The sequence below is a fragment of the Carlito syrichta genome, unplaced genomic scaffold (assembly GCF_000164805.1).
Source record: "Carlito syrichta isolate Samal-C Ts95f unplaced genomic scaffold, Tarsius_syrichta-2.0.1 Scaffold288411, whole genome shotgun sequence".
Taxonomy (NCBI): Eukaryota; Metazoa; Chordata; class Mammalia; order Primates; family Tarsiidae; genus Carlito; species Carlito syrichta.
This window is the reverse complement of record NW_007232507.1, coordinates 217609-241489: the sequence shown is the minus strand read 5'-3', so window position 1 is coordinate 241489 and position 23881 is coordinate 217609. Positions and strand designations below refer to the sequence as shown.

The 23881-nt window shown below is 35.3% G+C and overlaps 1 protein-coding gene across 6 annotated transcripts in view; it reads left to right on the top strand.

Annotated features, from left to right (window-relative positions):
• CNOT4 (CCR4-NOT transcription complex subunit 4) overlaps window positions 1–23881 on the top strand; it is a 151485-nt gene that overhangs the window by 100609 nt on the left and 26995 nt on the right. For 4 of the 6 annotated variants that reach the window (XM_008053726.2, XM_008053725.2, XM_021710303.1 and 1 more), the window contains exons 8-10: window positions 8530–8587; window positions 10913–11162; window positions 12418–12915. In XM_008053726.2, the coding sequence (XP_008051917.1) occupies window positions 8530–8587; window positions 10913–11162; window positions 12418–12915 (806 nt within the window). Of the gene's footprint in view, window positions 1–8529; window positions 8588–10912; window positions 11163–12417; window positions 12916–18148; window positions 19477–23881 lie in introns of those variants that run through there. The other 2 variants (XM_008053728.2, XM_021710304.1) reach the window with 1 other exon arrangement.

Below are 23881 nucleotides of genomic sequence, written 5' to 3'. Positions count from 1 at the left end.
GGCTCGGTGGCTCAGCCTGTAATCCCAGCACTTTGGGAGGCTGAGGTGAGTGGATTGCCTGAGCCTGTGGGTTCGAGACCCACTTGGGCAACTTGATGAGACCTCATCTCTACAACAAATCAAAAATCAACTGGGTGTGGTAGCGCACGCCTATAGTTCCAACTGCTTGGAAGGCTGAGGCGGAAGGATTGCCGGAGCCCAGCAGGTCGAGGCTGTGGTGGCCGGGAGCGGCCATTGCACTCTAGTCTGGGTGACAGAGTGAGACTCCAACTCAAAAAAAAAAAAAAAAAATCACTGGATTGCTAGAGTTTCTCAATTTATCTCTCAGAATCTTTTAGTCTCTTAAGAAATTTTCTTTCCATGTTGTGTTTGGATATACACAGATGAGCATAAACAATGGGAAATTAGTAAGTGAGCTGGAGTATCTTGCCCTACCTAATAGAATATAGTCAAAAAAGAGGTTGAAGCCATTGACATAAATATTTGTTCCAGAGGGTAGAGTGGGATGAGTGTGGGGACAGAGACCGTTAGCGATAAGGTTGTGCCCTTATTTCCTAGCTTAGAAGAAAACATTTAAATTCAACTTCAATATATAGTATTTCTTTAAAGATTCAATGTATTACTGAAGTCCTGGTGCCTTGCCTCACACCTATATTCTCAGCACTTTGGGAGATAGAGGTAAGAGAATTGTCTGAGCCCAGGGATTTGGGACAAGCATGGGCAACGTCGCGAGACCTTGTCTCTACAATAAATTTTTAAAAATTAGCCGGGAACAGTGGTGCATACATGTAGTCCCAGATACTTGGGAGACTGAGATAGAAGGATCACCTGAGCCCAGCAGGGCGAGACTGAGGCAGCCATGAGTGTGCTACTGCACTCTAGCCTGGACGACAGAGTGAGACTTCAACTAAAAAAAAAAAAATTATTACTGACGTACAAAATTAAAATAAATAAATGTAGACCATACTTGTTGTTTTTGAAAGATTACCACTTTTTATGTTTAGAATATCGGATGTCCTCCTTTCACCTTTAATAGTAAAAATTACTGAATTGTGTAGTTAGTCGTAATTATAAAAACGTTTATTTTCATTCATGTTAAATAGGTCTTGGGGTATGAGAAAATTTCAGTTAAGATCATACTTCCGGCCGGTCACAGTGACTCATGCCTATAATCCCAGCACTTTGGGATGCTGAGGTGAGAGGATTGCCTGAGCTCACAGGCTCGAGACCAGCCTGGGCAACTTGGAGAGACCTCATCTCTATAATAAATCAAAAAATTAGCTGGGGGTGGTGGCGCATGCCTGTAGTTCCAGCTACTTGGAAGACTGAGGCAGAAGGATCTCCTGAGACCAGCAGGTCAAGGCTGTGGTGGCTGTGAGCATGCCATTGCACTCCAACCTGGGCAACAGAGTGAGACTCCAACTCAAAAAAAAAAAAAATCATACTTCCAACCATAATCATTCTCGGTTTATCGAGGCTTTTTTCCCTTGACCTAGTTTTGTTTGTTTGTTTGTTTGTTTTTTTAAAGAGATGGAGTCTTGCTATGTTGTCCAGGCTGGCCTTGAACTCCTGGGCTCAGGCTATCCTCCCACCTCAGTCTCAGTAATTGGGACTGTAGGTGAGTGCCACAATGTCTAGCTTCTTGCCCTTTTAATAGCTAATTATGCCACTTAAGATGCAACCATATTATAATAGCAAAGTAAATTTTTATTGTTAGTATTTTTTGAGTTGGAGTCTTACTCTGTCTCCCAGGCTGGAATACACTGGCACAATCACAACTACCACAGCCTCAACCTGCTAGGTTCAGGCAATCCTTCCACCTCAGCCTTCCAAGTAACTTGGACTACAGACACATGTCATCATGCCCAGCTAATTTTTTATTTATTGTAGAGACGAGGTCGCTACATGTTGCCCAGACTGGCCTCAAACTCCTGGGCTCAGACTTCCCAAAGTGCTGCGCCTGACCAGAGAGTAATACTTTAAATGTCAATGTATACGAGTATTTGAAACTTGTATGAAAGTATATTCTGAAATTGCAAGTTATACTTGTTGATAACCTAAACATATCCTTTGTATTAGCAAATGTTTAAGTCTGTCTGAGAGTTACTTAGGACTCTGTAAAGAGGAAAAATTAAAAATTCTTCTAAACGATTATGGTAATGCTTAATTTAGAAACAAAGTGAATGTTTATTTAGTAACATGACAGTGAAATTTGGAAAGGTCCATTATATGGACATCTGTCCCTATGCAGATTTTATGTTCAAAGTGTAACTAAAAATTAATACTATCCCTTTGACTATTTTTCTTTTGAATTCAATAAACAGGGGAACTAGACCTCAGCCTTTTTTTTTTTAGTCCACCCTCAGATCCTGAAAGTGATTTTTTTCTCCTTTGATCTTTCTACTATATAAATGTTTTATGTTGCAAATTTGGAAAAGTAGCCATGAGAGTCATTTTAGTAAATTGGTGGCATCACCACTAAAGAAATAGTAAAAATAAAATTCAAGTACTGCCTTTGGGGCAACTTATAAGAGAAAAAAACTTGGCTAAGCATCTGAAGCTCCAAACTGAAACCCAACTGTGTCACTGACTACTTGTTTGCAGATAATTTTGAATTTGATTTTCTTTTCTGTAAGACAGAGTATTTAAATTTGATTTTAATGACTCCTCTAGTTGTAAAATCTAACAATTTGAGAGCGACTTTGAGGAGACTTGGTTGTTTTTCGCTAGACTCCTTTTCCTCTTTTGCAGGGATCATCAATCCCAGATGTTTCAATTTAGACTAAGTGAATCAGGGTTTCCAACTATAGAATCTGAATATATACTTTATGCTTTAAGTAAATATAAATATATTTTTATTCTTACATATTTATTCTTTTTAAAGCTCCATAGCACTTTATTTGAACTGTTTGGATTAATTTAAATATATTTACTCCTAAGAAATCTGCATTCTCACCATAGGTTTAAAAACTGTTTAATACTGTAACTTTAAAAAAAAAGTGAGACTTTTTTTTTTAAAGATACAGGGTACAATTTAGGGTTTGGTATATAAATGGTCATTGTACAGGTAAAGTTTGGGTCTTCCTTTGGTCCCCACTTTGCCTGGTTTTAGATTGGGTATCCTTATTGATGTTATACGCCCTGTCTCCTCCACCCCTCGCTCCCCCTGGCAGTGTCCCACTACTGCCAATCCCTTTCTTATAGTAGCATGATAAACCTTCAGGGTCTACATATGAGTGATTATATGTGGTAATCAGATCTTTGTTTCTGTGATAGATCAGTGAGTATTATAGACTCTTAATCCATCCAAGTTGCTGTGAAATCCATAATTTTGTCCTTCTTTATGACTGTGTATTATTCCATCGTGTACATGTACCATGTTTTTTAATCCAGTCCACTTTTGATGGACAGCATGTTGGTTCCATGAAGATATTTTATAAACATTTATGTTTCCAAGTTGTTAATATATAGGGACTTATGCACACAGCATTGCCTTCTAGAAATAGCACCTTGATTATTTTATGAGACTAACTATTAGTACTTAGTCCCACTTGGATCCAGTGCTTTTCAATCAACTGCATGGTGTTCATCAACTCATTGTCTCAATTTCTCTTTCTCTCAGCATTGTAACAGTTGTCCATGTTTGAGTGAACTGTTGGTATAGGTATTCTTCAAATCTTAGTCTTTTCAAAGATGGTTGTCAGCTTCTGTTTTTCCCTGTCTTATTTTTGGGTTAGTTCAGTTTATATTATCTGCTTTTCTGTCCTTCAGAAGTAAGTTGTTATCTTCAACTTTTGAAACACCTTTCTAGTTTACCCTTACTGCTTTGTACTGTGCAAATGGTTTTTTAAAAAACCTTTCTCGTTGAAAATGGGATGAACAACAAAACTTTTGCTGCAAAATGCAATTAATTTTTTAGTACAGCATAAAGAAGCTGATAGAAGAAAACTTGTAGGTTTTTTGTGTATTTGTTTTTAAATATAAAAGCCCTGTGTACTTTGCCTTAGTACATCTGGACTTCTTACATCACATATCATTAGGACATAGCAGTTCTTGACTAGAGAATACTCCATTTTATGGACTAGGTTTCTTTCTTCATTAGTAATTTTTTGTTGTTGTTGTTTTTGTTTAGTCTGAATCTCTTTCTGTCACCCAGGCTGGAGTGCAGTGACACCATCCTGGCTCACCACACCCTCCATCCACCTTCTGGACTAAGGTGATCCTTCCACCTCAGCCTCCTGAGTAGCTGGAACTACAGGCATGTGCCACCACATCCAGCTAATTTTTTAAAATTTTGTTTAGAGATGAGGTTTTGCTATGTTGCCTAGGCTCCTGGGCTCAAGGAATCCTCCTGCCTCAGCCTTCCAAAGCACAAGGCTTACAGTTGTCCATATGTATTTCCATATATTGTTCTGGACATTAGCAAAGATTAATTTTACCTGTATCATGACCATTTATGTACCTAACCCTGAATTTTACCCCACATCTTTAAAAAAAAAAAAAACTCCCTAATTTTTTTTAAAGTTCCAGTCCTAAATAGTTTTAAGCCCGTGTGTCCAGCCAGTACGTGTGTATTTATTTAAATTTGTTCTTCTTTTCTTAGCAGTTACCTTCTTGGCATGGTAATGGGTGGGTATATGTTGAAAGAAAAACAAATTTGTTAATATGACCATAGTTTAAGCAGGCACCAAGCTTAATGAGGAGTGAAGTTCTTCATCTGTCAGTGGAGTTGTGAGGACTCAGTGCAGTTGGGATATCTCTTTTCTGTCCAGTCATTAGAGTTTCAGAGATCCAGGGAGTTCATGTTTACTGTAATTTGTAAATATACTTTTTCTTTCCATTGGCTCTTTCTCTCTCTATATATATTTTTTGTTTGTTTGTTTTGTTTTGTTTTTGCAGGAACTTTCCCATCTTTTCTACTTTTCCACTGATAATTGTACCTATGATGTCAGATTTCACTATAATTGGCTTTTTACAGCTCACATAGAAATAAAATAATTTCTCGTTATATCTTTTCTTAAAGCTTTTATTTTTTTTTTAATTTGTTGCTTACTTTTGAAATAAATTGGCAAGAATATACTAAAACTGAATGGAACAAAAGTTTACTGGTATCTTGCCATAATTCTGTGTGTTTTTGGATTGAAAACACAATCTAGAAATTTTTAAGCATCTTTGATAAAACTTTCCCAGGTAAAACATAAAGTATTGTGAACCAACACTTAAGAAAGTAGTTAAAATCCAGAAACATCTTTAAGATTTATTTGTATGCAATAATATTTCCATATATTGCTCTGGACATCAGCAAGACTAATCTCACTTATACTGAAAATTATTATTTAATGCTTTTCAGTGGTGATGTCTGGGAAGAGTAACCAAAATCCATATGCTAAAAGTTTTCTTTTTATAGTTTCGTTTCTATTACCAGCTCTTTCTCTCAACTTGAAGCCCTTATTTCCATATTAAGAATAGTGCAAGTTTATCTCAGATTATCTGTAATATGTTCCAGTCTGTTTGTCATGCCTCCACCAAATTAATCCTTCTAAAACACTACTTGATTAGGTCATGTTTGTGTTCAGAAATTTGCATTGGCCTCTGGAGTCTGACCTGTGTCTACCTTTCTAACCTTACCTCCCATTGTTATTAGAAGAATCCTATTTATTAGCTAAACTAATTTCTTAACTCTCTCCCAACCCTATCTGTGACTTTTTATTTTGTTTTATTTATTTATTTATTTGTTTTCTGGCTTAAGTTGGAGTTTCACTCTGTTGTCCAGGCTGGAGTGTAATGGCATAATCTTGGCTACTGCAACATTGACTTCCTGGGCTCAGATGATCCTTCCATCTCTGCCTCTCCACTAGCTGGGACTACAGGCACACACTATTACACCTGGCTAATTTTTAAATTTACTGTAGAGATGCAGTCTTGCCATGTTGCCCAGGCTGGTCTTGAACCCCTGGGCTCAAGCAATCTTCTGGCCTTAGCCTCCCAAAGTGCTGGGATTACAGGTGTGAGCTACTGTACCTGGCCTGTGATTTCTTGATTCTTAACAAATGAACTATTCCTGCCTTTAATGCTGTTCTTCCCCTTTCTTTCTCCTAATAAGTAAATCTGAGGTCCTGCTTAAATTTGAACTCCTATAGGAAACTTTCCCTAATGGCAAACTTTGCTTTCTTCTAAAGATTTATGGAATTTTCTGTTAAAACAATTCATTTGATAATAGGCACTGGCTAATATTTGTTTGGTGTGCACCTATATTGTTTCTCCCACTGTCTCTAAAATTTAGTGACTTCTGAGTTATATCTTAAAATTGTTTGCATTACCCACATTACTTAATATTCATTGACTTGTTGATATTTTGTGAATAATAAATTAAGATGCTCTCATGTAAATTTCAAGTCTGCTGCTAGAATCAAGAGCATCTGGCAGTATCTACAGAAGAGATACACCTGGAATGCAGATTGGGCACTGGCCCTTATAAAAAAATTTTTAGAGCAATTAAATGTATTACCAGTAAGTTATCTGTTTGAAAGCTTACTTTGTGTACATTTCCAGGTAATTAAATACTTTTGAGAAATTTGGGATCTTAATTGTTTCTATAATAGTGTATCAGAGCAACACATTTGGGTAATAATACAGTTAGGCACCACATAATTACTTGTAGTCAGTGAGGGACCACATATACATAAGACTATAAATAGTGTATTTTTATTGTACTTTTCCTGTGTTTAGATATACAAATTCTTACCATTGTGTTACATTTGCCTACAGTATGCAGTACAGTAACATGCTACAGGTTTGCAGCTTAGGAGAAATAGGCTTATAGCCTAGGTGTATAGTAGGCTACACCATCTAGGTTTGTATAAGTGTACTCTGTGATATTTGCACAATAATAAAATCTGTTACTGCATTTCTCATAATGTATTCTATCCTTAAGCAACATTACTGTACTTCTTTTGATCATGTGCAGAGTTGAATAAAGGTATAGAAATGATGTCACTAGGTCAGTGTTGCAATGTTTATAGAAATAATTTATTTTGTCTGTAGGTCAGATGAATTAAAATTGATTTGATGGCAACACTTTTTTTACTTTACCATGAACTGTATTTTTTTCTATATGGAGATAAAATGTTAATGCTTTTGTGTGAATCAGTTGTTTGCTCAGAAATGTTTCATTTGTGTATATGTGTGTCTATATATACACACATGTGCTTTCTTCTGGGCTATAATTAATATATAGAAGTATTAAAAGAAATTTATTGCTCTTAAAAACCTGTAGAGAATATTTCAGTAACTTTTATGCCCTTTGTCAACACCTAGAAAAATAGGTATTATTTCAAAAACTTTGGTGGAGATTATGTTTATCACATGCATAAAACTAAATAATGTATTAGACTTTTAACCTAGTTATTGGAGTAATATCTGTTATAAACAGTATTTTTTTTTACCCATAAGTGATTATTTTACTCATTGTTTTTGGAGAATCTAATTAGAATGTAAGTTCCTTGAGGGTAACAATTTTTTTTTTTTTTTTTTTGAGTTGGAGTCTCACTCTGTCGCCCAGACTGGAGTGCAGTGGCCGCTCCCGGCCACCGCAGCCTCGACCTGCTGGGCTCCGGCGATCCTTCCACCTCAGCCTTCCAAGTAGCCGGAATTACAGGCGTGCGCTACCACGCCCGGCTGATTTTTTGATTTATTGTAGAGATGAGGTCTCGCCTGCCCAGACGGGTCTTGAACCCACGGGCTCAGGCAATCCACTCACCTCAGCCTCCCAAAGGCGCGGGATTACAGGATGAGCCACCGAGCCCGGCTTTTTTTTTTTTTTTTAAGAGACTGGGGTCTCTCTGTTGTGCAGGCTGTAGTGCAGTCATAGTTCACCACATCCTTGACTCCTGGGCTCAAGCGATCCATCTGCCTCAGCCTTCTGAATAACTGGGACTACAGGTGCTTACCACCACACACAGCTTTTTTTTTTTTTTTTTTTTTTTTTGTAAAGATGGGGTCTTGCTGTTTTGCCCAGGCTAGTCTTAAACTGCTGGCCTCAAGCAGTCTTCCCACTTTGGCTTCCCAAAGTGCTGAGATTATTTATAGGTGTGAGCCGCTGCACCCAGCCAAGGGTAGAGATTTTATGTAAGTTGAGTATCCCTTACTGAAATGCTTAAATGTTTCCAATTTCAGAATTCTGTTGAATTTTTTTAGGTTTTGGAATATTTGCATTGTACTTACTGATTGAACACCTTAAATCTGAGAATCTGAAATCCAGTATGCTCCAGTGAGCATTTTCTTTTCATATCAGCATTCCAAACATTTCAAATTTTGGAGGAATTTGGGTTTTGGATTTTAAGATTTGGGATGCTTACCCTGAACTTCTTGTCCTCTACATCTGTGTAATGTTTTACTTCCCAATGCTTCAATAAACATTTGTTAAGATGGTAAAATGTCTGTTTTTTCTGGCTTTTGAGGAGTTTGTTTTTATTGTAGAAGAATGATTTTATTCGATTTTTTGTTTTGTTTTGTTTTTTGTTTTTACAGCCCCATTGACAAACCTTCAGATTCTCTCAGTATAGGGAATGGTGACAATTCCCAACAGGTAAGATTTGAATACAGTTTCACTTCATTTATCTGCCATACTCCAAAAGCAAGGTATCCTATCCTAGTGAATTTTCTAAATAGTGGTAAATACTTTAAATACTGACACAATTCAAAAACACTTTTGATGGACATCTTTTTTAAAGATGTTATATTATAGTTAGCATTTGTTTCCTCCACAGAATATATAGAGCATAATTTCTTGAAGACTCAGAATTATAATTACGACCATATGTTATTGTACTGTATGGTAATATACCAGTGTCTTTAGAGTCTGTTAATATTGTTGGTTTGTTTGATCCTACACCAAATAGTCCCAGGCTAGCATGCCTTCTGAGCTCTTGCCGTTAAGAGTTGCATTCATACCACACACTCCCCGTTCCTTGCTGTTAAATATAATGTTCTAGTTTGCTCATTGTACTTGCTCCTAACAATTTATTTCACTCATACTTACCCCAAATGACTGTCAACTTTGAAATGATAAACCAATGGAACTGAGTGGGTTGCTAACTGTTAGGGCAAGCTTTGCATCATCTTGTTGTTTAAGAAATTTTTTTTCCTGCTGATTTTTCACTGCTTAAGTTTCTATACATCTTCTTACATTGGTAGAATAAATATAGTTTTAATCTCTTCCTTAAAAAAAGGCCAGTTCCTCATAATATTTGTAAAAGTCTTAGAGATCTAAAATATCGTACTTTTCCAAACTTTTCACTCACAAATTTTATAAAAGAATTTGAAAACCTATATACCTTGTGTATTTTAGTTTCACATTAAAATTTTTTCATAAATTAAAGTAGTTGCAAATGATATAATTTACAGCATATTTGAATCATTGGGTTTTTAATAAAGGTGACACATTGCTCTTTAGTAAATATCTAGGAATTTAGTGTGTGATGCCTCATCATAGTGTTTAGATCATAATCATGTTTTGTTACCCCATTGTCCATTTTTAAAATACACATGCTGTACTTTAACAATCAGAAGTTTTACATTATTCCTTTTCTGCTGTGACTCATTTTTCTAATTCTGTTGTCATTAGAGCTTTTTTTTAAAAAAAAGCAATATAGTTTTTGCTTGCAAAGCATGTACTTCTCTCAAAAGTAGGCATATAAATTTTTGGATTGAAATATAATATTTTTACTGTCACAGACTTTAAATGCGATTTTTTTTCTTCAGAATTTTTATTAGCAGTATTGAGTTGAGCAAAGTAACATATAAATTTAGATTTTGGTAATGATTAATCATTAAACATAAGTATTAAAATTATATTGGAAGTTCATCTCTTAATGAGGTAGATAGGGTCATTTTTAAAATTAGTTTTTATGTATCCATAGATGAATATTACCTATTGGTAAAATAAGACAAGTTTTAGCATCATCCTTTTTTTTTTTTTTTTTTTGAGTCAGAGTCTCTGCAGTGGCACACTCACAGCCACCGCAACCTTGACCTGCTGGGCTCAGGCAATCTTTCTGCCTCAGCCTTCCAAGTAGTTGGAACTACAGGTGCGCACCACTACAGCCCTGCTATTTTTAAAATTTATTGTAGAGACGCGGTCTCGCTGTGTTGCTCAGGCTGATCTTGAACTCCTGAGCTTGGGCAATCTTCTTGCTTGCCTTGACCTCCCAAAGTGCTGGGATTATAGGCATGAGCCACCTCGCCTGGCCTCAGTATAATCCTGATCATGTTTTTCATTTTTCTAAGATGTGTTAAGACATCTTATTTATATAAATAAGTAGATGAAAGGAGAAGTGTTGGAGGACTGTTATATCAGTATCACTCAGATTTTTAAGTTTCTTCTGAATTAAATACTTAAGAATTATGTAAAGATTCATTATAAAATTTTTAATGATGTATTTGGGAACAACTTGATTAAATATTCCTTTAAATTTATTGAAAACTAAAATATTGAGAATCCCCTAGTTTCCAAAAGTATCTAGTCATTAAAGTCAATTACTCTCTTATCAGTGATCCAAATATTTGTAATAATTTGTATTTGACCCCTGGAGAGTTTTCACTCTTGAACAAAATACAATCGTGAAGTCCCAGATAGTGAGAAATGATATTATTTTATCTGTAAAGTGAAAGGAGTAACATTTTAAAAGGAGAAGAGACTGGTTCAGTCTTTTCAAATGGATTAATTTTTTTTTAAGTTCATATGTAAGTTATTGATGTAATTGATTTTCTGAAATTCTATGCTTTTGTTAAAAAGTTAAAGTATTCTGGTTTGAAGACCACTATTGTAATACATTTAGTTGCAGATCTTTATAATTATAGCTTATTAAAATGTATAAATGTGTAGTGATTATTTTTTTTCTTTTTTATTCAGATATCTAACAGTGATACGCCTTCACCACCACCTGGTTTATCAAAATCCAATCCAGTCATCCCCATCAGTTCATCCAATCACAGTGCACGGTCCCCTTTTGAAGGGGCAGTAACAGAGTCACAGTCGTTATTCTCAGACAATTTTCGCCATCCCAACCCTATCCCAAGTGGGCTTCCTCCTTTCCCCAGCTCCCCACAGACATCCAGTGACTGGCCTACAGCACCAGAACCACAGAGCCTCTTCACATCAGGTATATAACAATAGTACTGAATATTAGTAATTATACTCTTAACACATTGTTAACAAGCTAACATGAAACCCGTTAGTGGATATATTTTTATCCTTTTCTCTTTCCACTCTCACTTAGTAAAAATGTAGATACTTAAACTGCATGGAATTAGGTGGTTGGATAAATTGTTGTATGACTGAGAAATCTGTCTTAACAGATAAATCAAGGGTTATATCATTTTCCCATTAATAAAAAGCTCATTCCTCTGGGAATTTTTGAGGACTTACATTTTTTACATCAGATTTGTATTTAAATAGTTAATTTAAGATTTTTCCCCCCAGCTGACAAAGAGGTAAGTTATTTAGTAGGAACAGTGATGTTTTGACATTTTTAAGCTATTTCTAGTTTTATTCATTCTAAGTTATCTCATTAATATGAAAGATGGCATAAAAGTAACATTGACAACAGCACCTATGGAGCAGAAAATTTTAAGAAACAATAAGGATTAATACAAATAGATACTTTTTAAATTAAACTACATTTTTTCTTAACAATATGAAGCATATATTCAAAATTGTACTTTGATAAACACAATTTAAAATAAACTTTACTAATTAATCTGTTAGATTTCTTTTTTTCTTTCATTTAAGTGACTTATGCTGGTTTTATTTATGAATGATAGTATAATTTGGGTACAAATTTTTTTCTTTGATTAGCAAAATAATTGTATATCATTTAGTTTTTGAAGTTAGTAACTTAAGAATGAACTTACTGCTAGAAGTATATAAGGCCGGCTGGGCTTGGTGGCCCAGCCTGTAATCCCAGCTTTTTGGGAGGCCGAGGCAAGTGGATTGCCTGAGCCCGCGGATTTGAGACCAGTCCGGGCAACTTGGCGAGACCTCAGCTTTACAGTAAACCAAAAACATTAGCTGGGCGTGGTAGCACGCACCTGTAGTTCTGGCTACTTGGAAGGCTGAGGCGGAAGGATTGCTGGAGCCCAGCAGGTCGTTGCTGGGGTGGCCGTGAGTGTGTCACTGCCTTCCAGCCTGGGCAACAGAGTGAGACTCCCAACTCAAAAAAAAAAAAAAAAAGTAGTAGTGGTATATAAGGCCTTTTGTAATTATGTAATCTCGATGTGCTAAAAGTCATACAGATTTTGCACATACTTGGTTTTAACTTGTAATATGATGTGTTTAACTTTCACTAGTGTGGCTACTCATTAAGTTTGAAAGTTAGTTGTGTATTTGAAATTCTTCACTGTTTTTATTCCCAACAGAAACAATTCCAGTATCATCCTCTACAGACTGGCAAGCAGCATTTGGCTTCGGTTCTTCTAAACAACCAGAGGATGACTTGGGTTTTGATCCCTTTGATGTCACTCGAAAAGCCTTAGCAGACCTGATTGAGAAGGAACTGTCCGTCCAAGACCAACCTTCCCTTTCACCTACATCTCTTCAGAACTCCTCTTCACACACTACAACTGCCAAAGGTCCAGGCTCTGGATTCCTGCATCCTGCTGCACCTACAAATGCCAACTCTCTCAATAGTACCTTTTCAGTCTTGCCACAGAGGTTCCCTCAATTTCAGCAGCACCGAGCAGTTTATAATTCGTTCAGTTTTCCAGGCCAGGCAGCCCGCTATCCTTGGATGGCTTTTCCACGCAATAGCATCATGCACTTGAACCACACAGCAAACCCCACCTCAAATAGTAATTTCTTGGACTTGAATCTCCCGCCACAGCACAACACAGGTCTGGGAGGGATCCCTATAACAGGTAGGTTCATTTAAAGCCTTTGAGAATTCATGAATAACTCATGCTTTCAGGTTGTTGGGCGGATAGGGAGGGAAGTGTTGAATACTAGAGAGTACTTATGATTAGTCTTGCAAATTTCTATGAGAAATGATTAAAGTCTGTCATAATCATTTTTAATTAGATGCCTTGTAATATTGAGCTTTATAAGGATGGTGGAGTATTATACCTAGTTATTGTTTTGAAGCATTTTACTTAATAGGATAGTTATCAAACTTTCATATGGCATATATATGCAAAAAGAAGAAAATGAGCTCAGAAATTATGGTTCTGTAAAGTTCAACATTATGGTAAAAGTTCTGATTTAACAATCTAAAACTAAAGTGGCTTTTAAAAAGTTTGTTTTTTTAAACAAATGATAATTAGTGAGAGCATGAGGGATAAAGCCAGTCTAACTACTTTGGGCAATTACTTATTTTGACTGATACATGAGTATACACGCATACATCAAACTGTTATATATAACTTAATATTTGAGAACTCTGATTATTAATGTTTCACAAGCATGTCATGTCACATAGACCTTTGAAAAAGAAACTGTTCAAGTAAAGATATTTTCCCATTTAATGTCATGTTTTTATTTCTGGGGAAAATATTAGATATACGTAAAGTAATATAAGTTTGATGCCAGAATACTTCTGGTTTTGTACTGCTACCCTTGAAGGTTTCAGAACTTTTGGGTTTTAAGATTCTGTGTGATGTTTTTTAGATGAGCTGTCTTCTGTGTCCAAGGTCTAAGGAAATCATTTTTGTTAACAATGTTTTCATTTAATTTGGGCTTTAGAGATGATTTGAAAGAAAGAATTTGTTCCTCTTCTGATTCTTTCAAAAAGTAGAATAGAATGCTGATGCCTCAAGTAGAATAAAATCGTTTCTCTATTAGAATAGTTCTTCACATAATACATGCAATTTATTTTTATCCTCTGTCATAGTCTTTAAGGTATGGCATGGTGCAGTGTAATTGTAATAGTGTGCTGTTAGCAGCATGGCATTCATCCTTTTGATTTTAGCAAGGTTGACAGATGAATTTACAGAGATCTATCAAAATTCTTTGCCTCTGTTTCCCTTGGGACCAACAACATTTTATGTTTTAGACAAGTAGCTAGATTAAGAGAGTAAAGAGAGTATAGTTTGTGACTGTTGATATAGTGAAGCTAACAGTTGATACAGTGAAGTTAATTTACATATGCTTGATAGCACCTAATGTGATGATTTGCACATTGATGGGACTCGTGATATCTGTTCATTCAATTATAGTAGTTAGGTAATCCAGAGTGACATTTTTCAGTCCTTTCCTTATGTATGATATTCACTTGTGAAGCAGTAAGTATTCAGTTCCTGATACTCCTTTTTTTTTCTTCCATTCACAATAGCATATTAGAATGTTTTGCTGCTTTAGTCATTTAGACATGTGGCATTTTAATTGCTAGTAGTGTATCTTATAACTGATTATTAATCTAAAAGTTAAAGTTCAGTTTCCTAAATATTCTAAATATTTAAAAATAAAGTATTAAACCAATTACAGTGAGTATTTGGATTCCTGTTTGCCCAAAAATGAGCTAGGCCATGTATAAAATTTGGGTACTGTTTCCAGATACTTTACAATATGGTTGAAGAGATCAAATTAAAATCGTGTGTGAAAGTGGTATATACATGCATGGTATTGAAATCTGAGAGACATAATTGTAGCCTGTGATTTTTGGGTAACTTCACTGAAGAAGTAGGAATTGATCCCTACTATGGTACCTAGGATTTGAGTTGGCAGCAGGGGAAGAGAAAGACCTTTTATGTTAATGGAAACTTCCTGAATAAGGTATAGAGGCCAAAATTAGTATGTCATTACATTAAGAAGCAATACACCTGCCTTCTATAACAGGCAATGCTTCTTAAATTGTATAGATCTAATGGATGAGAAAATAGGAGTTCTGACAATGAGGCAAACAGTGTAGACTTGGTATGATAGGAAGTAGGATGCCTTTGTGGGACTCTAGTTCTTAGCTGTCTTCAGTTTGTACTTTTGACTTGTTACATGATCACCTTTGATAAATTATCTTCATAGTCATCATACTGTTCCTTAGCACTAAAGAACAGTTTTAATCCAAATATTTCAAATGAGTAGTTGTTCTGGAAGTGTCACACTGGTAATGAGAAATTGCTGATTTGTGAGTGTAGTTGTCTTCTTGTTAGTCATTTGAAATCTTCATCTAAAGTAAATATTACTTTATTAAAATAATGTACTAAATTATGGTCCTATTTTTGTGGGTTGTATTTAGTTTAGTTTTAAAATTTTACCATATGCTCACCCATAGAGCATTTAAAACCTTTTTTTTCAGAGATGCTAAAAATTAAGTCACTAGACCAGTGCCGCAGCTCAGCCTATAATCCCAACACTTTGGGAGGCCAAGGTAGGAGGATTGTTTGAGCCTAGGTGTTTGAGTCCAGCCTAGGCAACATAGCAAGAGTTTGTCTCTATAAAAAATTAGCCAGATGTGGTGTGCACCTGTAGTCCCAGCTACTTGGGAGGCTGAGGTGGAAGGATTGCCTGAGCCCAGGAGATTGAGGCTACAGTGAGCCATGATTGTGCCACTGCACTCCAGCTTGGGTGACAGAGTGAGACCCTTGCCTCCCCCTCCCCCCCAAATCCTCCCCAAAAAATTAAGTCACCAACTTTAGGTTCTGAATCATTGTATTTGGTGGGAAATGGAGAGAGTTCCACATTTTCACTTTTGGCTACACAGACTTGTTTAGTGTTTAAATGGTAATTTATAGTTAAACTTATTTATAGGTTATTTTTAAGGCTCTGATGACTAGAGAAATGTTAGTTTTAATGTACCAAAATAATTAAAACTGTCAAGAGTAACATAAGAATCCTCTCATGACTTATAAATACTTGGCAGATACCTCAGGAATCTGGAATGTACCCAGCTTCAGTGCAGAATAGTTGTATAATTGTGGCTAGGTGATTTAGGATTTTTAGTAACTATTAGAAATGACAAAAAGTAAAAATCACGTAAACTATATACATCCTAGCTTTGTCTAATTTGAAGCAATTTAATAACTAGGTAATATCTGCAACCACTACTCACAGTTTTAACTTAGTTGTACTTGCATTAATCTATTGAAAGAGGGTCAACTATATCCTCCAGTGATTGTCATGATACACAGGGTAGCTATTCATTAAATGCTTCAGTAATGGGGAGTGCATACTGTTTCAATGGAATCTGCTGCTTTAATATACTTAGACAGTATTTTAAACAAATTCTACACTGGGAAAGGCACATATATTTTTTCATTAGATATGTAGAGTAAAATAGGGTTCTTGATCAGTAATTGCAAATGAGAGGTGGCAGTCAGCTCCATGTCATACAGATAGTGTCTATTGTATATTTGTATTTTAATTTTTATTCTTGGTTTGTTTCAGTTAGTTATTAAAAATTGGTATATCTGAAACCTATCATGGGAAGAACAGTTGCCAGAGGTTTGACAGAAATGCAGCTTCTATTTCCTTTGTCTAATTTAAAACATTTTTGTGTTTAAAATATATTCTTTTCTTAATTAGGCGAACTCTTTTTTAGCAGCATTTTCTGGGCTGCATATTTGGTTTGCTAAGTTTAGAAGGATTTTTGAAATAAACATCCTTGAAGGAAAATATGATTAGTAGGCAGTTATAGCAAGTCCATTGAAACCTTTTAAATTATTGGAACCATGTGCATTTGTTCTAAAAAGTGACTTATCTTGTCCAATTCCTTCATTTTAGGAAAGGCAAAACTGTGTTACAGAAAGCTTGAATAATTTGTCAAAAGATCACACACACATTCAATTAGTAATGGAATTAACCCAGATCTCAAATTCAGTAACGGAATAGTGTTTTTGCACTACAACAATGATGCTTTCCTTCATAAGTAAATATCACTGGCATGTGCTTTAATTTGGCTTTCTTCCCGGGGTAATTGATTTTTGCTCTCACATACTTGCAAGTCCATTTTTATCAACAGTATCTATTCATGAGTCAAATCAGCCCAGCTCAAGAATATATGGTGTATAGTTACAAAATAGAAGTTTAATGACTTGATACAAATCAGTCTTTTGCTTAGTCCTTATTAGTATCATGTTCTCACCAAGAAGAACTCTAGTCCAAAACTTGCTTTATACAACCTCATTGCTATGTACTTGGGATTTATAAGGATCTCTGCCAATTTACTGAGAAACTATGAAATAACCTGTTTTGTGGATTGAAAGACTCAGCATTTTGTCAGTTATCTTTCTGAGTGTAATTTTGCAGATTTGTTTTTCAGAGAACTCTCTGCCAAGTTGTTTTTAGTATTATTCCATAATGCTAAAAATTATTTGGAAACCAAGTGATAGTAATTCTAAGTCTGTAAACATTATTGTTTCAAAATATACCTCGAAAAATATTTGAAACTGTTTAGGATTGGATTTTTTTCTTTTTGTTGTTGATTGAAACGTTACTTATGACACTGCATTTTTCTTTAACTTTTTTTTCCTCTTTGTTAACTATTTTAAGTGACTTGATTGAATTTTGACTCACATGTGAAACCAGTCATTTTTAGTCAAATAGTTGTCAGAACTGATCTCATTTATGTATAGTTCTCTGACCTAGAAGTAGTCATCTCACTTTTCAGTCAATTAGATCATTGTATTGTTAGCATTTTACTATTTTCCAATTACTTCAGAAGTATACATTGAATTTTCAGATGCTATATGTTAACTTACTAAGTTAATATCTATATTTGTTATTTCATTTTTTCTAATACATAGTTTATGCTTTTAAAACATGAATTTGTACCTTTTCTCTTTTAAAAATTAGTTTTCACTTCTGTAAATTAAGATTTAATTTTTTCACAAAATACTATTTACTATTAGGAGTACCTGAATTTATAAGGAGAGTCCAGTTGGCTTGGTCTTTTTTTTTTTTTTGGTAATATATTTATAAATCTATTATATTTGTTCTTCTCTCTGACATAGTATTAAAATTAAGGGTGTGTTTAGAGTATAACTACTGTCTAGGTACTTGATAAGTTTATATTTCAAAATTCATGTCTTGTTTCGCACCCACATTCCAAACATTAAGCATGTATTTATATATGTATCAGTATTCCAAATATTGAAGTCATTTTAAAGGGACTGTTAACAAATCTAGTCACCCATAACTAGACCATGACTGACTTTTCCACAGGGGAAGAAGAGGTGAAGGTTTCGACCATGCCACTGTCAGCCTCTTCTCATTCATTACAACAAGGACAGCAGCCTACAAGTCTCCACACTACTGTGGCCTGACAGCAGACTGAGAGGAGAGGATTAGACTCTGGGGTGCTTGCATGGGCAACCGGATGTTTGCATGATTCCTTTCTTATTTTGCATTTAATGTATACTCCCAAAAGAGCCGATATAAGCGTTCCTCATACCTACAGCTAGCGTGTTACCTCATAGATACTGAAGTATTTTTTCATTAGGCCTTTAACATAATTTATTAGCATAATAAGTTTGGCATTGTTCTTCATGAGTGATACTATTTTTAACTCATATAAATAAACTTGTAGTACTAAGATCCCAGAGGAGATTAGCTAGAATTGTTATTTTGGCTCTATTATTGAAAATATGCAAAAGTAATGGTAGTTCTTTGTTTTCTGCTTTGTGAAAAAAAGTAAGGTACTGTCCTAAATCTCCTGAAATATTTGAAAATTAAGAAGTTAATGTCTATTGCATTCTTTGAATACTTGAGAAGAGTTCATATAAAACAAAATTGGTGGCGTCATTTAATGCTCAGAAGGATGTTGTCAGCAATTGTTTTTAGTTGTCTGAATTTATATACTTTATTATTATGCATTACCTATGTAGAAACTATTGTGTTCTCTTTTGCACATTTGCACTTTCTTTTTGAACGGTTGTTAATTATACATAGATGGTTAAAAGATAGTTATCATTGCCTAAATGCAATATAATCTTTTTCCTAATGCACTGCCTAGTACACCAGGAGATGCCTCAAAAACAGAATTTCAGCTTATAGTTGACATCAGAAACTTGAATATGGGGTAAACATTTTATGTGAGTAACAATCATAGTAGTGTAACATTTTTACTGAACAAGCAGCATTTCTGTGGGATATCTGTTTGGAAATTTCATTGTTTAATAATTAAAATGTGATAATAAAATAATATTATAAGTACCTGACCAGAATGAGAGACTAAGGCAGAAGGGAAGAGATTGAGTATCCTCTCAACTTAGACCGCCTAAGTTGTAATAGGTAACTTTAGTTAATCAAGAGGATGAAGTACTTTATTAGGTCATAATGTGAAGAGATGTTTTTGATAATACAGAATTTCTTGAAATAGTTTTAAAACTGATAATAAAAGAAAATAACTCAGTTCTGAGCAGTAGACAAAAGCCGATTCAGAAAACATGACCATATTCTGCCTAAATGAAACATCTTGTAAGAAAGAGAAAATCACACCTCCTCTTGAGATTTCAAAAAGCAATTGTGATGAAAGGTATGCCTTAATTTGTCTAAAAAAATATGAAAGTAGTGTGAAAATCAAAAAAGAAGCCTAGAAATTTAAAATAATAATAATAAAACATTATTAGGAGATTATACTTAATGTCATTGGAGTTTGTGTTTTCAAGGTTACCGCTCTGTATAAAATCTGCTTACTTTCTGCTGGATATAATGTGACAAATTAAATGGTTTTACCTGAGGTACAGTGGGTTAACTGAGGGTACAGAAGCAGCTAATTGGCCATTTAAGTTACATTTGTAAAATTTGGCATAAATATCAGTCTCTAATTTCAATTTAGAAGTGATCTTAAGACAGCATCATAAGAAGATGACCAATTTAGAAAATACCAGTAAAATATTGTAGAATTATTAAACATCAATCTTTTATGATAGCTTAATTTAATTATGGTTTTCATTTTTGCTGTAAGAGGTCAAGATGTATGTCTCCTGTGAGGCTAAGGCTCATGGGCTTTGTTGACAAACTCTGGCTCATTGTAATTAGCTTGCTAGCTAGTAGCTTTCTCCAGCCTTCAGTGTAAACCTTTTATCATTTGAATCTTCTTACAGAGCTTTGGAAGGTGGTTATCTCTTGTTATTCACTCCTCAGTGTGGAGAGGTAATGCCTGTTAAACAAGGTTTCCTTCCTGGTAGATTTCTCTGTCCTTTCTGATACATAGTGCAGAAAACCTTTTTAGGTAGTTTGCTCAGACTTGCCAGATCCCTGAATAGAATCCTAAAACCGTCTTCCTTCCTACTGCTTCTCATCCTGCTTACAAGCTCACTGTAAATCAGGAAAATATTTCTTGAACAATGAGATGTCAATTTCTAAATTTTTGCATAGAATGACTAAAGATGATCTTTTAAACTCACTTTGTAATTCTAGACCTTATTAGCCTCACCTTTTTGCTTGCTTAATATTTTATTTAATATGGCTTTAAAAAACTGAAGGCTTAAAATAATAGTCATAATTTTATACTAAAGCACAGAAGAATTTACACTACCCATAAAAGAACTACCACCTCACATTGCAAACAAGTTAAAACCAAAATAATGGAAGAATGAGAAATTCTTAAAAAGCATCAAGTTTGTTTGTTGATCAATCATGCACAAGGGGAACTTTATATACTTCTACATCCTTAACCTTTAGAGGTTTTTCTTAACACAGGAATGTTTAACCTGGAGTCTAAAACCTTTGAAAATATATGCAAAACTGTGGTTTTGTGTTTTTATACATATGTTCATTTTTTTCCTGGGAGACAATCTATAATTATTAGATTTATAAAGTGTTTGGGGAAACCACTCCCCCTCACAACAACAATAACAACAAAAAAAGAACTGCTGCCTTCAAATGTTTCTAGTGCTACTGTGGAAAGCAGACACCTGCCATTGAATGATTTTAGTTGTATGATGAATGCCAAGTGCCTCTTTATTTTCTTAAGGATTCCATTAGAATATATTTTCTGATTAAGTATACTTTCCTTTTCGTTTTACTGTTGCATTTTGTTTTTCCAGGTGGTATTTTGTATATTCTCCCTTATTTCAGAAAGCATTAATTAAAGATTTGAATACTACCTATTCTGTAGTGGCTTGAACTAGATCTTGAAAGATACAAGGAGGAGTAAATATACACCTTATCATCAAGGATAAAGTCTAATGAAAGTTTCATTTCACATTATTTCTATCACCTCAGCTCTTAATATATTTTAATCACAAGAACCCACCATAGTAGTCTAGACTCACTTTGTTTTATTTGTCAATAAATTCTCTGACAGTGGCAACAAAGGGTACTTAGACTTTAAGTTTTAAATATATGATAATTTGGAGAGAGATGAAAAACCTTAATAGGAAAGATACATTCATTATTCTAATTTATGCATGTGTATGCTTATATCTCTTACTCTTTACCTAACATCCTAGGAATTAAGTAGAGCCTTCAATACACGTGTTCCTAAAAAAAAAAAAAAGAAAGAAAAAGAAAAACTTTAATGCATTTTGTCTTTGCACATTTCTGTTGACATGTATCCTATTTGTATGATATTCCAAGCATCTTCAAAACTGCCAGAGCTCTTCTGCTGTGACATAAGTCCATAGGGAAGTACTCCCACGGAGGCATTGCCTCAGATAACCAAGAGAAAGGAACAAATTGCAGGTGCATTGAAACTTTACAAAATGAAGTCCGCCAAGTAGTTTTTGTTTATATATAAACTAAAGAACATTTTATCCTGTTGAGTTTTAAGGTTTTGGATTGGTTTGTTTGATTACTCATGACGTTTTCCTAAATTTACTTTAAGAGATGGGTATCAGCCAGGCTCGGTGGCTCAGCCTGTAATCCCGTGCCTTTGGGAGGCTGAGGTGAGTGGATTGCCTGAGCCCGCGGGTTCGAGACCCGCCTGGGCAGCGAGACCTCATCTCTACAATAAATCAAAAAATCAACCGGACGTGGTAGCGCATGCCTGTAATTTCAGCTACTTGGAAGGCTGAGGCGGAAGGATCGCTGGAGCCCAGCAGGCGAGGCTGTGGTGGCCGGGAGCGGCCACTGCACTCCAGTCTGGGTGACCGAGTGAGACTCCAACTCAACAACAACAACAAAAAAAGAGATGGGTATCATACAATTGCAAATACAATAACTATTTCTTTTTAATTATTTTATAAAGAAATGGCCAGTCTCTTAGGGTAGCATAAGGGAAAAAAAATAAAGGCATGATGAGTCCACACAGTGATATGGATGTCTTTATTCTATAGAACTGACCAAAGTCAAATTATCTGGTATCATGCTAGTCCTTCTGCTCTTAGTGCTATATCTCTATTTGAATGAGTACCTACTGTGTACCTCCTTGTGCTGGATACATGGCAATAATATATGCAGGTATTCACACATGAAATGTTAAGTGAACAAACCCGGCACTAAGTAGATGCAGAGGTAAAGATAGCAATTAGAAATAGAAATTATTGTGAGCTGGTACAAGCTTCATAAAAAGGATATGGGACATTCTTGACTTTGAAGGATGACTTAAATTTAGATAAATGCAGGGGAGCATCAGTACTAAAAAGGATACAGATTGAACAAGGACTAGAGGCAGAGATTAGCATGGTTTGTAGGGGCTGGACGGGAAGGGGACAGCAAGGATTCAACTGAGGTTTACAGATACAGGTAAGCTTGGTTAATTGTGCCTAAAACCCTGAAAGAAGAGTTTAGCCTTGATGAGGATGTGGTCAGTAGCAGAGAAGTATAGATTCTTTGACAAAGATGTAACTTGATTATAGTATTTTAAGAAGAGTAATTTGATAATAGATTCAACTGCAGTTAGAACCATTTAGAAAGCATTTCTAGCACACCATCACTGGCAAGTGCAAATAAGTTGGCCTAGACCAGAAAAGCAACAGTTGGAATGGAGAAGAAATTATGAATTGGAAATTAAAAAGCAAAAGATCTGAGAAAAGCTTTTAGATTAGGCAACATCTCTGGTGATCTTTAAAAATGTAGCTTTCATAGAAAGGTGCAGAATGGAAACCAGATTTTTAGGATTAATGAGGAAATGTCAAGGATACAGATGCAGCAGTCATTGACTACTCAGTCAAAACATTCACAAATAAAAGTGAAGAGAAAAGATGCTAACTAGATGGGTGGTATTTTAGAAGGCATTGCTTTTATGCAAGGAAGAGACTTGAATATTTAAAGACAGAACATATGAAGCTAATTGAAAGGAAGAGATTGACAGTACAGAAGAGAAGGTGGCTAATCAATAGGCTAAAAAGAGGCCTTAAGGTGGTGGGAGGTTAGCTGTGAGGAGGTTACATTTTAGCTTTAAGAGAGGTGGGCTGTGTCTTCCTCTTATTTGTAAGAGCAGTGAGTAGCTCGGCGAAAAAGTGAAATTAGAGAAAATGAGTATAGATGAAGGAGGTCATATCAGTAATTATTACAGTGAATTATTGTTTGAAATGGAGGCGAAAGAGTGGAGATGGGAGCTGTTTTTCCTCTGATTTAGCTTAGCACTAAGCATTAGAGGTGGAAAAAGCAAATATTGAGAGTTTGGTTAGAAGGTGAAGAAGACAGGGACATAAAAATATTCAAGAAGACCACATTGAAATATCTAATCTGGCCAGGCACAGTGGATCACACTTGTAATCCCATCACTTTGGGAGATTGAGGAAAGCAGATTGCTTGAGTCCAAGAGGTTGAGACCAGCCTGGGCAACATAGCGACACCTGGTTTCTACAAAAATTAAAAAAAAAAAAAACTGGGTGTGGTGATACACAACGGTAGTCCCAGCTACTCAGGAAGGATCACTTGAGTATTGACCTGAATACTTAAAGATAGACCATATAGAGCTAATTAGAGGAAAACACTGTCATTGCTGAAGAGAAGATGGCTAATCAGGATAAAAAGAGGTCTTCTGGTGGGGGGAGATTAGCTGAG